Below are 13,597 nucleotides of genomic sequence, written 5' to 3' on the forward strand. Positions count from 1 at the left end.
CAACTTGTTTACAATCAAACTCTACAACTTGTTGATACTTTAACTATCACTCAAACTCTTCTTGATCGGTTGGATTAACTATCATTCAAACTCTTCTTGATCGGTTGAAGATAAGATCAATCGAGGATAGAATTAGTTACATTGGATTTGAATTTGAAATTGAATTCAAAGACTTATCATTTACAAATGAAGAATCAAACAAATTGATTGTTAGTGTTGAAGAAAAAACAAATGGTAGAGGGTTTTACTACACTATGAGAGGGTTTTAAGTAGGTTTTTTCATGTATGGGATGCTGAATTTTATGAATATCTCTATCTAAAGCTATTTCACGTAAATCTAATATGTCCAACTTTTGCTTTGAGAAATAAATAATTGTTGCGTCAAAAGTATTTTTCAAAGTACAAATTTTCATAAATTTTAATTTATATTAGAACAATTACGATAAATCAGGTTAAGCAAAACATTTTCTATCAATTTTTTCTGTTTCTCGAGACAAGCAACAGAAACTGTTCTGGCTGACTTATCAAATAGGTCTTGCTGCTAGTCTTTGGTTGTTTTTCACATCATAAGAACCTCGCAGCTTTTTTGTTTTTGTTTTGCTTTTTTTTTGGTGGGGGTTGGGTGGGTAGAATAATAAGAACCTCGTTTATGGTATGTGACCTTTGAACAGCACATCAAATTTGGCCGAGACGACCGACCGAAAGCGAAGAACTGACACAATTTTTCCCAGCATTCCATATAAGCAATCAAAAGATGTTCTGAATAACAAAGTTACTTATTACTTTCCAAATAATTCAGTTATTGAGCTTGGGAAGATGGAGCGTACATTTTTTTAGGTTGGCTCCTGAACCTGTAGCCTATGTATCTGATTCTCTCCCCTCTTGCATGTAGGGTAAGATTTTCCATCCTACTTTTTCATTGAAAGTAATCTTAAACACATGCCCACGTAGAATAGTTCAATTGGTTCAACGAAAACTTATTAGCGAAGAGGTTGTAGATTCAATCTCTAGCTTCATGACATCTAGAGATTCACCTTTTACACTATAAAAGTGAATCATTGTACCTATCGGTTGAGCGTGAAAGTACCGATCCCTTCATCCATATTATCAAAGCGTTAAAGTTTTGAACCATAATTCAATAAATATATTTGAGGATGAATCTATAAATCTCATTCCAAAAATTCAAACTATATCAACCTCCATGCTTTCGAACCATGACCTATAGATTTGAAGTCAATGGATTTGCAATCCTAAATTGCTGTTGGGATTGGATAACCTTTCCCTTAGAGAAATCTTCCTACAACATATGCCAACGTAGAACAGTTCAATTGGTTCAATGAACATATGGAGAACTTGTAGATCCAATTTTCGATGGCATACTTAACAACCCAAGTGTATAAAAGTGTCATGTTTTCCAATCTTGAGAGAATTACCCTTTCAAATTATAGGCGTGCTAGTTTAGAGAAAAATTAAAATACAATTGAAGTGCTTATACTCTCTTAGAAAAACTTAAAACCATATAATCTCCATGCTTTCAGCCGAGATTTTTACCTGTTTGGTTGTGTGAATCCCTAAATTCATGAAATCTAGAGATTCACATTTTTACACTAAAAACGTGAATCTGTAGATTTATGGGTATGAGGTGAAATCCAGAGATTTCACCCATAGCTATCACAGCTGCTAAACATTTAAACCATAATTCAATCAAATAATTTTTTAGGATAAATCTAGAAATTTCATTCAAAAATTCAAACTAACCAAACATCTAATTTTATTAACCATGACTCTAGAGATTTGAAGTCTGTAGATTTGAAATCTCTAAATTTTTGAAATCTACAGACTCAAGTAACCAAACAAACCCTAAAGCAATGATGCAAGCCTAATGGGGTTTGGATTCGATCCTTTCCATAGAGAAATCTTCCAACAAATATCCAATGACGGATAAGATTCAAACATATGGAGAACTTTAATCCAAGAGAACTTAACTATACAAGTGTATAAAGTCATGTTTTTCATTTGAGAAATTATTTAAAGCGATGGTGCAAACCCAATAGGGTTTTGAATCTTGTCCTGGAGGAATCTTTCTATAAGTACCAAATGACGGATAAAATTCAATCATTTGAAGTATTTTAATCAAAAGTTTCACATAATTCGATGTAGCCTTGAAATAGACTATTTACACAAGGAGAGGAGCAAAATCCCCCCAATAGACAATTCTGTCTTCCTAATTTGTCTGAACGGATTACAGCTTTGAGTCACCTAGCCAGGAAATTCTTGTTCTTGGTTTTCATCTCTTAGATCTATTTTTAGGTTTCCTTCACAAAAATAACCACTCAATGATCACTTAACAAAACTAGTTAAAACTGAATTTGCATATACAAAATTAACAAAAATCGTAAAAATTTTCATTCTTTTGGAAAAAATTTTACCTAAAATTGACCATACAAATATGAGAGTAAAAAATGAAAAATTAATGAAATACCCTTTTGGACAAAATAGTAATTTTTGCTCTTCAATGTGGTTAGTTTTAGGAGTTAAAAATGTCCCAAATGGTGAAAAATCATTATTTTTGTTAGTTTTGACTTTTGCAAATCCAAACTTATAGTCTTAGTTTTGTTAAGTTTATTGAATGGTTATTTTGTAAAAGGAAACCTATAAACAGCTAATCAAATAATTTACATAATTTTCGTTCTTTTTTGGGGGTCTTCATCAAATCAATACTAGAACCCACAGGGCAAGGGTGAAAGGGAAGATCAGACCCATAACCTCCCTGGAGGCAGGGGGAACTGAAGCTGGGACCCATGACCTCCCAAAGCTTGCTGCCTCTATACGGAAGGCAGCCAGCACCGTACTAAGAAGCCCATCCACATCCACATCCACATTCCACATTCCCTATATCAACTTTTGCATAAGATTCTAACATCAAGAAATAGATCACATACCCACCTCCCCTATGGGTGTCAGAATCAGATGGAAACCATTTACCAGAGTTGGAAAGGAAAATTTTCAAATGGCCCACATTTTGCTGGATCCACCCACTCCCTGGAAATCATAACTCGTAGTGCCATGACTCGGTCCTCTGTGTAATGCACATTAGCCCAGAAAGAAACAGAACCCCCCTCTCCCCAAAGGCAGAAAAAGAAGCATTTTCCATGGCAAAGCACACTAACTCCCTCAAAGAAACACAATACTGCCGCAAGATTTACCGATTTGCAATCCCATATAACCGAAAACAAGAAAGGATCAATAAAGGAGATGATGATTTAGAATTCCATTATGTATAAGTAACTGCTACGGTATCTTACAGGGAATCCAAAACCCTAAGAAACCTAATCTGACTATCCCCTACTCTTTCCTTCTTCTACATCCATGGAATTCCAGACAACTTTCAAAATACCAACTAGGACGAATTCAACCTACAAATGGAAGAGTATCTCTATTTATAAATGTAGGAAGAAAATGTTACCACTCACTCTTTAAGTCATCTGAGCCTGAGCAAGAGGATGCGGCGGCTGTTGAAGGTGATCTTCTTCTATTGCATCTCCTTCTCCATCTCCCTCATCTTCGGTGGTTGGCTGTAACAACATTGTCGTGAAAGGCATATGACGAGCGCTTGTGAAGTCCAATCCAACGGACGAGCACAAATCGAGCCGGCAGATCGGGATCGGTTGCGGCTGTTCGTACCTCAAGAAATTCGTTGGCACTCGGTTCTCAGAAGCCATCGAAACTGGCACAGCCCTAGTCGGAGACGACGACGAAGAAGGAGCAGAACAAGCGGCGGTTTCTGAAGGAGAAGCAGGGATCGGTCCTACACTGGTGGATACGGGAGCCGGAACGGTTCCCGTACCAGTGGCTGCAATGATCGCAGCCTCTGCATTACGGAGCAACCACTCAATAGTCTCACCATCCGATCGGTGACGCAGTTCTCTCGTCAGTTGAAAAATACGCGCAGCGCAGAGCGCTGGCATCCGAACTCGACGACCTCGGCCATTAATCTTCGTATGACGATCCTTGGAAGACGATGATTTTCGAACAATAGGCAGTTTTCTTTTGGATGAATTGGTTGCCACAACCATCTGATTCAATCGCTGCTGCTGGTGCTGGTGCTGCTGCTCTGGTAATGGTGAACCATGATGGAGTATGAGCTCCGACCCCATATCCGCTGCCGATTCCATCTCTCCGTTGACGGAGTAATCGAAGAAATATTGCAAAAGGGTTTTTAGGGTTTATATAATATCGAGGAGCGCAGAACGCTAAAAAGGGTAAGGTAATATGAGAAAGAGAAAGGAACGCAAGTACGAAGAGAACTGAACGGAGTGAATTAAACAGAGTAGGAGTTTTTATAGGGTTTTCATATTCAGTTCTAGATAGGACTAGTTTTCGTGGATTCTTTTGGCCCCACATCTGGAAAAAGTTACATCCACTTAGGGCCAGATCAAAGATACTATTAGACCCACCAAGATGATGGCGGACAAGGCATTTTCTAATATGTAAGGCTGCGTTTGTTTGCAAAGGTGGCGTGGGAAAAAAAACATGTAGGTCCCATATGTAGTGGGGTGAGGGAGAAAAAAGGAAAGGAAAGGATTTTGTGGAAAAGTAATAGTGGTGGGTCCCACATTTTACTTTTCCCAACTTTCCCACAAAGTCCGATCAAATATATAAGGTTTTAAAATGGTTTGGGGTGGGAAAGTTGGACTGCCACGTCAACGATAAGTTTCATTGATGTCTCTCACTTTCCCACCCCAATCAACCAAACAATCTACCATTTTGGGATTTAAGGGAAAAGTAAGAAATTTGCACTTTTTTCAAGAATTTTCCCACCCCACCTTTATTCCAGGCAAACAAACCCGCCTAAGAGAAAAGTTTGTGCGTATAAATATTTTTTAATAGTTTTTTTCTTTTCTTTTCTTTTCTTTTCTTTTCTTCTAGTAGGTTTATATTAGGTGGTGGGGAAGATCATATATGTCACAAGGAATGTCGGATTCATCATCTCTTCACCAAAAGGTGTCAGTTATTGCTGCAAAAACTGAGGAATCTTTCAATGGTCAAGTACATATGTTATTATGAGGTTGGTTCATCCATTCTATCTTGATCTCTCAATATTTAAAAGACAGGTTCTCTTGGAACATATGATAAAAGAGATGTTCAGGGGCGGAGCCACGATTGAATATTGCGGGGCTAAATATACCTGGGCCAATGCTGGACTCACCGTAGGTGTCATCTCATAAAATTGTATTATATTTTGACATGTGGGACCTACATTAAAATTTAAGGTAAATTAAGCTGAAATTTTAAGGGATATTTGAATTTCCATTAATAGGACTGAAATTTTAGAAAAAAATTTAAGGATTAAAAAAAAAATCAATAATTATGATTAGATCTGATAAAATCTATGGCTGAATTCTAACGAGATTCAAATTGCTATTTGTAGAATCAAATTTTAGGAGAAAGAAAGAACAACTAAATAAATAAAAAAAATTATACTTTATTAAATGAATATTAGAAAAATCGTGGTGAATGTGAGAGAGAGGAATAATTTGAGAAAGAGAGAGTGAATACTAATAATTATGGAGAAGATTTCGAAAAATTCCAATGTCTGCTAACTACTCCAATATTTTGTGAGACATGTGAGAAAAAAAAAGAGAAGAAATAGGAATAAAAGAGGAGATTCATGAGAGAATAAATAGGAATAAAAATATGAGAGAGAATATAGAGAGAAATTCATGAATCGTGAATTAGTTTTTAATTAGAATTTAACAATTTATTCCTTAAAACTATGGGTTTAATGATAACCATTGCATTATGATTAAGAATGACATTTGTACCCATCATCTATATCTTAGATTTTTATTTTTAATTTTTGGAGGGGGCCAATAGTGGTATTTCACATGTAATGTGAGAAAAATTAGGAAAATATGTAGGCATTTTTAAATTTTCAAAAATTCGAGGGGGCCATGGCCCCCTCCGGTCCCTACGTGGCTCCGCCACTATGTTGTGGGGTTTATGAGCGAATAATGAGAGTCTGGCTCACCTCCCCATTGAAAAAGTAAGTATTGATGCTTTCACATTATATAAGTTAAGTCTCATATCTGAATTATATTATCATGTTTAAGTATGGGCTCATACATATTAAAAATATATGTAATCATTAATAATGATATTTTAACCCTTACAAAAATATAAGTAGATTATTTATAAATAAAAAAAAGGCAAATTACAAAATAAGGATAGTTAAACAAATAAATATCTTACAAAATACTTTTTAGTTTTAATTAATTTTTTCATTCAAAAAATTACAAAATCAACATGAAAGGGGAAAAAATATGATTTCAACTAGATGCAAATCTAGCTAATCATAGTAGTTGGTTACTTTACCGATTCTAAATATTCAATTCACAATATAAAAATCAAATATAAAGAAGAACAAAAAATAATCGAGAAAGAGAGACCATATAAATTCAAATAAACAACTTTTGATTCCTAAAGGCCTAGTACAAACAACTTTTGGTATTTTAGACCTATCGGAGTTAGTTCCATGGTGTATTGCTTTATTACGAAGATTCTAGCAAATCGGTCGAAACAAATTATACACAAATTGGTTGGAATGGATCAATTAGCTTTCATAGAAGGCTGCCAAATTACAGACAACATTCTATTATGTCAAGAACTCCTCCATGGGTACCATCTTAAACAGGGCACACCCCGTTTTGCAGCAAAGATAGACTTTTGCAAAGCAATCACGAAGGGAAGGTTGTATTCGCAGTAGCTGCTAGTGCCTTGGAGGCCAACATCTTGGTGTGTGAACTATTAGGGATGCGGGCAAGTCTTAGGTAGGTAAGGCATCTTCGTTGCAATAGGGTGGAGCTGCATTTTGATTCTCTCAACACAGTTCAAGTGGTGAATGACACTCTCTCCCCCCTTGGTATTCCATGGACATCGTGGAGGACATATGGGATTTAAATGACTCTTTCTCTAAGTGTCGTGCATCAAGTACACGACACCAATTGTATGCCGACTTCTTGGCGAGTCTTGTGCATGCTCTGGTGGAACTTTGTTTTGATACAGATGGCCTCCCTCATAAGCTTCGCAAATGGGTGTGGGAAGAGATGTAGGCAAGGCAATTTTTCTTTTACTAGTCTTGTACCTATTTTAGTATCTATAATATAAATGCGATGGTATATGTAATTTTCATAGATCATTGGTTGAAATTTATACAATGATTTGTGTGGAGACAATATTGACCATGAGTAATTTTTTGGGTAATGGATTGAGCATGAATTTAGTTCATAGAGGATCTCCTTCACACATTCTTGCATCGAAACTTTTATTTATCCAACAACAACTCAAAAAATGGAATTGGTCCCAAGTGGGTGATCAACATAAAAAAAGAATTTCAAACCAGATTGGACAATGAAAACCTCATGAAATGTCCCTTGAATTTAAGAGATTTAAATTGGGAACTATCTGAAAGCAAGCTTCTTGCATCTCTTAGACTAACTTTCAATCAAATTGATCAAAAATGGCAGCAGAAAAATTAGAACTCAATGGACTCAATTGGGAGACAGAGATACACAATTCTTTCACATTACAACTATAAAGAGAAGAGCTAGAAATAGAATCCAGTCATTAAACTATAATGGAATTAGTTGTAATCATCCCAAGAACATTGAAGCTGCCTTCATCTCTCACTTCAAATCAGTTTATACCTCCTCCAAGCCTAGAATTGATGACTCCTGTCTAGATATAATTAGAGGAAGGATCACTGATGATAATATCAATATCCTTAACTCCCCTGTTTCTGATGATGAGTTTTAATTTACTATTCTCGAGCTCAGCATTCCTAATCAAAAAGCTCCAGGACTTGATGGTTTCTCCAGTGGCTTTTATCATTCTACTTGGGAGATTTGTAAGCATGAAATTCTTGCCCATGTCAAAATCTTCTTTAGCTCTTCCTCCTTTTCATCATCCATTAACCAAACACACATTTCCCTCATTCCTAAAGTGGAGATCCCCTCTTCGGTGAATGACTATAGACCAATCAGCTTATGTAATGTCAGCTATAAAGTCATCACCAAAATCATGGTTAATAGGATCAAACAAGTCCTCCCCAACATCATATCTTTCAATCAGAATGGATACATCAAAGGAAGACATATTCAAGATAATATCTTGATTGGTCATGAGGTCATTCACAAAATATATCAAATAAAAAAAGGGAAGAGAGGTGTTGTGGCTATCAAACTTTGACATAAGTAAGGTGTATGATAAACTTGACTGGAATTTCATTGAAAAAGTTCCACAAGCTTATGGCTTTCTTCCTCCATGGATAAGATGGATCATGTTCTGCATTACTACACCTCAGCTTTCTATTCTTATCAATGGAAACCCATCTGATTTCTTTAAACCTGAGAGAGGTTTAAGACAAGGGGATTCCCTCTCTTCTTATGTGTTTGTGTTATGTGCTAAAGTACTATCCAGCCATATTGAAGAAACCAGATTGAAAAAGAAAATCAAAAGAATTAAGCTTAACAAAGGGGGTGAAAGCTTATCTCATCTAGCATTCATAGATGACCTTATCTTATTTGGCCAAGCAAACCACAAAGAAGCTGCTCAATTTCAAAAAATCATTGACAAGTATTGTCAAGCATCTGGGCAAGCTTTAAATACTCAAAAGACTAGAGTTCACTATAGCAAAAGCACACCCAATCAAACAAAGAAACAACTAACTGAGCAATTCAATATGATTCCCACCTCTGAGCTAGATTGATATTTGGGAATCCCTCTATTCAGTGGTAAGATCAAGCAAAAGCATTGTAAAGGTCCTATTGAAAGAGTCAACAGCAAACTACATGGCTGCAAAGCAAAACTCTTAAGCAATGCAGGGAAAACAATCCTAATTCAATAGGTGACACAGGCAATGCCGAGCCACTACATGTCATGTTTCATATTACCAAAAAAAACTCTTGCAACTCTGGAATTAACAAACAGAAAATTTTTCTGGTCAAATGGTGATAAAAACCATATTCACACCATTGGGTGGAACACCATATGTCAACAAAAAAGAAATGGTGATCTGAATATCAAGAATCTTGAGGCTTTCAACATGGCACTCATTGCTAAAAAAGTCTGGGAAAATATATCTGAGAAGGACTCCATATGGTTTAGAGTTATGAAAGGTAAATACTTCAAAATTGGCAGCTTTTTAAATGCCTCAGCCCAACAGAACTCTTCTTGGGGATGGAAATCCTTAATCAAAGTAAGAGATTTGATGAAGAAGAGTATCTTTCACTAGGTTGAAGATGGAGAAAACATTGATCCTTGGGGAAATAGATGGATTCATCCATCTAATTTACAGCAGTAGGTTCTTCACCCTCTCCCTATTACTGCTCCTAACAAAGTATCTTCATTCATTAATCATGCAACCTCATCATGGATTCAGGATAAAGTTCATCAGTGGTGGAGCCCCGAGATGACTCAACTTATCTTAAACATTCCTCTTCCCTTAGCTAGGAAGAAGGATAAAATCATATGGGACCAAACCACTTCAGGAGAATTCACAGTGGCATCTGCACACAGATTCTTCAGCAACAAAGATGGTTTAACTTGTCATCTCCCATGGCTGAAACTTTGGCACCTCCCTCTAGCTCCGAGAATTCTGCACTTCTTATGGAAGTTACTTCATAATAAACTTCCCACCCCTAATCTCTTGAAAAACAGAGGATGTAGGATTGAAGATTTTTGCTCACTGTGTTCATCTGAAAATGCTGATCTTAACCCTATCTTTCTGAACTGTAACTATGCAAGACAGGTGTGGAGTCGTTTCAGGATCTGTTGGTGGAATCATACTACAGATATAGCTGAGCAAATATCCAAGTGGATAACTTCAATAAAAAAGCACACGATAGAAGGTCAATCTCTATCACTTCACTTAATTTCACTTTGGATTATTTGTCACTTAATTTTTTAAGTGACAAATTTGTTATTCTTTATATATGTGGGCCCAACTACATCCTCAAGAGGTAGTTTTTTTGTATGAGGAGTGAGGGAAGAGGATAACTATCTAATATACACAACCACACTTCGCCCTTGGCCCCATGACGATTCAAACTCTTGATCTCATATTATGAGGTGTTGACTTTTGCAAACTGAGCCAATGAGGCGTTCATCTCTGTCAACTGGATCAACCCCTTGAGATTATTTTTTATTAATATGCTATTGTACGAACATGTTTGTAATTGTTGGAAGAGATTGAGACCCCTTGTATACGTTTGAGTCCCCTCAATAGTTAAAACAAGATCTTGTACTAGAAATGTCTCCTCCAAGACAATGCTTAGAACGCTTCAATAGAATCCCTTTGAAGCTTTTTCTCGTATATGACGGAAATTTATTTTGGATTTTTAGGGCTAATGAATGGGTATTTAAGCTTTCAACCTAATTAATCACGCAGGTATCCAAGTCATCGGCTTGGTTAGTCTTGCCATACTGATCCCAAACTGCATCAATCAAATCATATTGGGAATCCCGATATAAGTGGTCCCAAGGGAATGAGGAATTCAAGTTATGACCACACACTTCCTTTAAGCAAAAGTCCTTCATGAATTGGATCCTTCTCTTGGGGTTTTATATACATGACGAGTTTGCTAGTAATGAAATAATCTCTCAAAAAAAAAAAAAAATTGTGTGGGAATGGAAATTTAATTGATCAATTTGTATTTGGGTTGCAACAAAAGGTTAGGTTAGGCCAAGCTTTTTAAATTTCTAACCCCAAACTTGAATAATTTAGTCAAATCATGATCCTATTGGGTAAATAGGACCAAGGCAAACACTCACCTTAGTCAAACCACAAGACACTAAAGAAATTCTTAATTTCATAATGTTGGGAAACATATGCCAAAAATATCTTACAAGTTGGTGGATAAAGCTAGGCTAGACCTAGTCAAATATTCAACCCTAACTCAATCCTGACTCAATTTCAAGATTAAAATTTTGAAACTAGAATCTGTTAGGCTTTTGCCGGACTTGGATTCAAACTAACAAGAGTAAACTTGCACCCTTAGTTTACTCGGAAATGTTAACGAGTCTAACTTCAAATGCATTACCATTTTCTGCCTTTTATTTTATTTTTTTATCATTGAATCATCGAACCACTCAAACGGAAGGGGTCCCTTAAGCCTAAGGGATTAAAAATGAGGAGGGGGAGAGAGGTGTGGAGGAAAGCAGGCTTGTACCCAAGATCTCCTTGATCTTACTACCTTTACATAAGGGGCATGCAAAAGAAATAACGTGGTTAGCAATCCATCGTTTGATAATGTTAATTATAACTTCAGATAGGGTTTCATGGCCAATGTGAAAATCTATATCAAACGTATATCAATGTTTCTAAGTAAGAAATGAAGAAATGTCGAAACACTGAAATCCAAACTACTGGTGTGGCAATATTGACAGACAAAAAGTGTAGAGCAAGTTCAAAAGAAATGTTTTGGGGCTCAATGGATCAATGATTGATCCTTCTTGTGTTTGTGGAAATTGTATTGAATCAATCTGACTCAAATCTTTTTTTGATGTGTGTCGAGTATGGACTGAGTATATTCGCACATAGTGGGATCTTTGGGATTTAGAAGCTGAGTTTTTCTCTCATTGTTTACTATTTTATCTCTTTCAATTTCTGCTGTCGCAAATTTTCTCTCTTGATAGATTATCCCTTCGGTGGCTGTTTTTAGTTGTGATTCTTGCGTGTATTTGGATCATGCATAATCATAGTAAATCCTACCAAAAGTTAACTAATCCCTTGTGCTCAGTGTGTTTGAGATCTATTTGAATATTTCTAGCACTATATAACTCCTAAATAATGTATCTGTTTTATCTTCTCTTTATACCTAGTTTCTACTCACTCCACCATTATAATGTGTGCAGAAGCTCATAACACAGAGTTGAAATTAATGGAATTCTTTTGAACAGTTGTTTTTTAGTTATTGGCCATGGATATGGATAGGATCAGACAATTTTTTTGATGCCAAGATTTTCAACAACCATAGAGGACTTTTCTCTCTTACCATGTTCAAGAGATTTGGTGTTGCAAGTAAATTATTCTCAATCTTCTCCTTGCATTAAAGAAATCTCATTGGCCTCTTATACAAACCCCATATTTTTTTGAACATTCTAAGTTCAAAACTTGGTTTTGAGTGCTCTTGAGAACCAAGTTTCGTGGAGATGAGATGATGTAATACTCTTTGTACATTCTAGTAATGAATGAAAAGGCCACAACTAGCCTTGCTGTCTTGGTTTTTGTTCAATTGTTTAACTTATCAAAATAATTTGTTGCCAAAAAAAACATTATGAAAGCAGTTGATAACTTGATATACTTCATAAGCTAAACATGGAATGATTTGTTTCTCAAAATCTACCTTTCCTCGATCTATTTTCTGGCGAATATCCAAGTGGCTGAGTTGGTTTCTTCAAGAATCACTTGGTATGCACTCTAATGGGCATATTGAAGTAAGGGCAGGGATTATATAAAATGAAAGACAGACTGAGAAGACAAGAAACCTTAACTTATTGGAGGATTATGTTCTTATTTTCATCCACTAAAGCAATTTGGGAACCTTTTCTTTTGAAAATTTAAGCATGGATTCTTAAATCTGTTGAGATTTATTCGATTGGAGGACTAAAAAAACTGTTGTTTCTGTGAAAATTTGGATTAAAGATGCTATCTTGAGCGGAGGTTGTTTCCTTGTTGACCTAATTGAGAATCCAAAAGAGTCAAAAGAGATTTAATTTTTCCCCAACCCTTGAATCCTAGTTTGAAAACCTATACAATGGAACAAACGATCAACTTGTTCATCAGTTTGGTCAGCAGAAGGAAAAAAACAGGTATTAGGGAAGGAAGTTTTTAGAGTTTTAATTAATTGGATTTTGACAAATGGGAGAGAACCAGAGATGCAAAAAAAGGCGTGAGAGGAACATGGGAAAAATTGTGGGTTACAGTTTTGGAACTGGGTTTTGGTCAAATTGAATCATAAAAGTATGTTTTTTTTGGTACTGGTACTTTTTTAATACTGGAAATGTAATGACGTTTGCAGTCGAACCCAAGACCTCTCCACTGAGAAGTAGTTTGAATTTTTACCACTCAACCAATCCTACATTGGCGATCTCAGTATAAAACTACTCATTTAATCTCAGCTATTTATTTAAAATAAAACACATGTAACAAGGTGGTGGTGCACTGCTGTGGATAGCAGAGAGCGATTTTTTTTCTCTTTTTACAAACTTGCCTCATAATTAATCATTATAAATGTGACACGTTACAATAAATTATTCGAGGATCAAACGAAGAATCTGTATTAAAAACTACTAACAAATTCCTAAAATATCTACCTACTTTCAAATTCTTCCCCAATTTTTATTAACAAATGTCACAATCTTACTGGTTAATTGTTCAGAATTGTAGGGGATTGCAGAGTGTAAAAAATGTGAATCACTTTTCGTTGGCTATTGCGCTACAGCTAGCGCACTTTAGCTTAACTAAGAAAGCAATTTTGTTATGCTACGCACAATAGGCGCAGAAAATCGTATGCTATGCACAAGGGCACAGTGCGTT

General features: G+C 35.9%; 1 protein-coding gene across 1 annotated transcript; it reads right to left on the reverse strand.

Annotated features, from left to right (window-relative positions):
* Positions 1-3,058: 3,058 nt before the first annotated feature.
* Positions 3,059-4,299, reverse strand: LOC149021938 (TCP family transcription factor). The gene has a single exon (XM_089147221.1). It carries the CDS (start codon positions 4,173-4,175, stop codon positions 3,477-3,479), a length of 699 nt encoding a protein of 232 aa, XP_089003347.1. The 5' UTR covers positions 4,176-4,299; the 3' UTR covers positions 3,059-3,476.
* Positions 4,300-13,597: the final 9,298 nt, after the last annotated feature.

This window comes from Hakea prostrata, chromosome 3 (genome assembly GCF_041222555.1).
Source record: "Hakea prostrata isolate BN-2017 chromosome 3, UWA_Hpros_2, whole genome shotgun sequence".
NCBI lineage: Eukaryota > Viridiplantae > Streptophyta > Magnoliopsida > Proteales > Proteaceae > Hakea > Hakea prostrata.

Coding starts and splice junctions, on each gene's coding strand:
- LOC149021938 (XM_089147221.1), bottom strand. CDS start 4,175: ATGGAATCGGCAGCGGATATGGGGTCGGAGCTCATACTCCATCATGGT.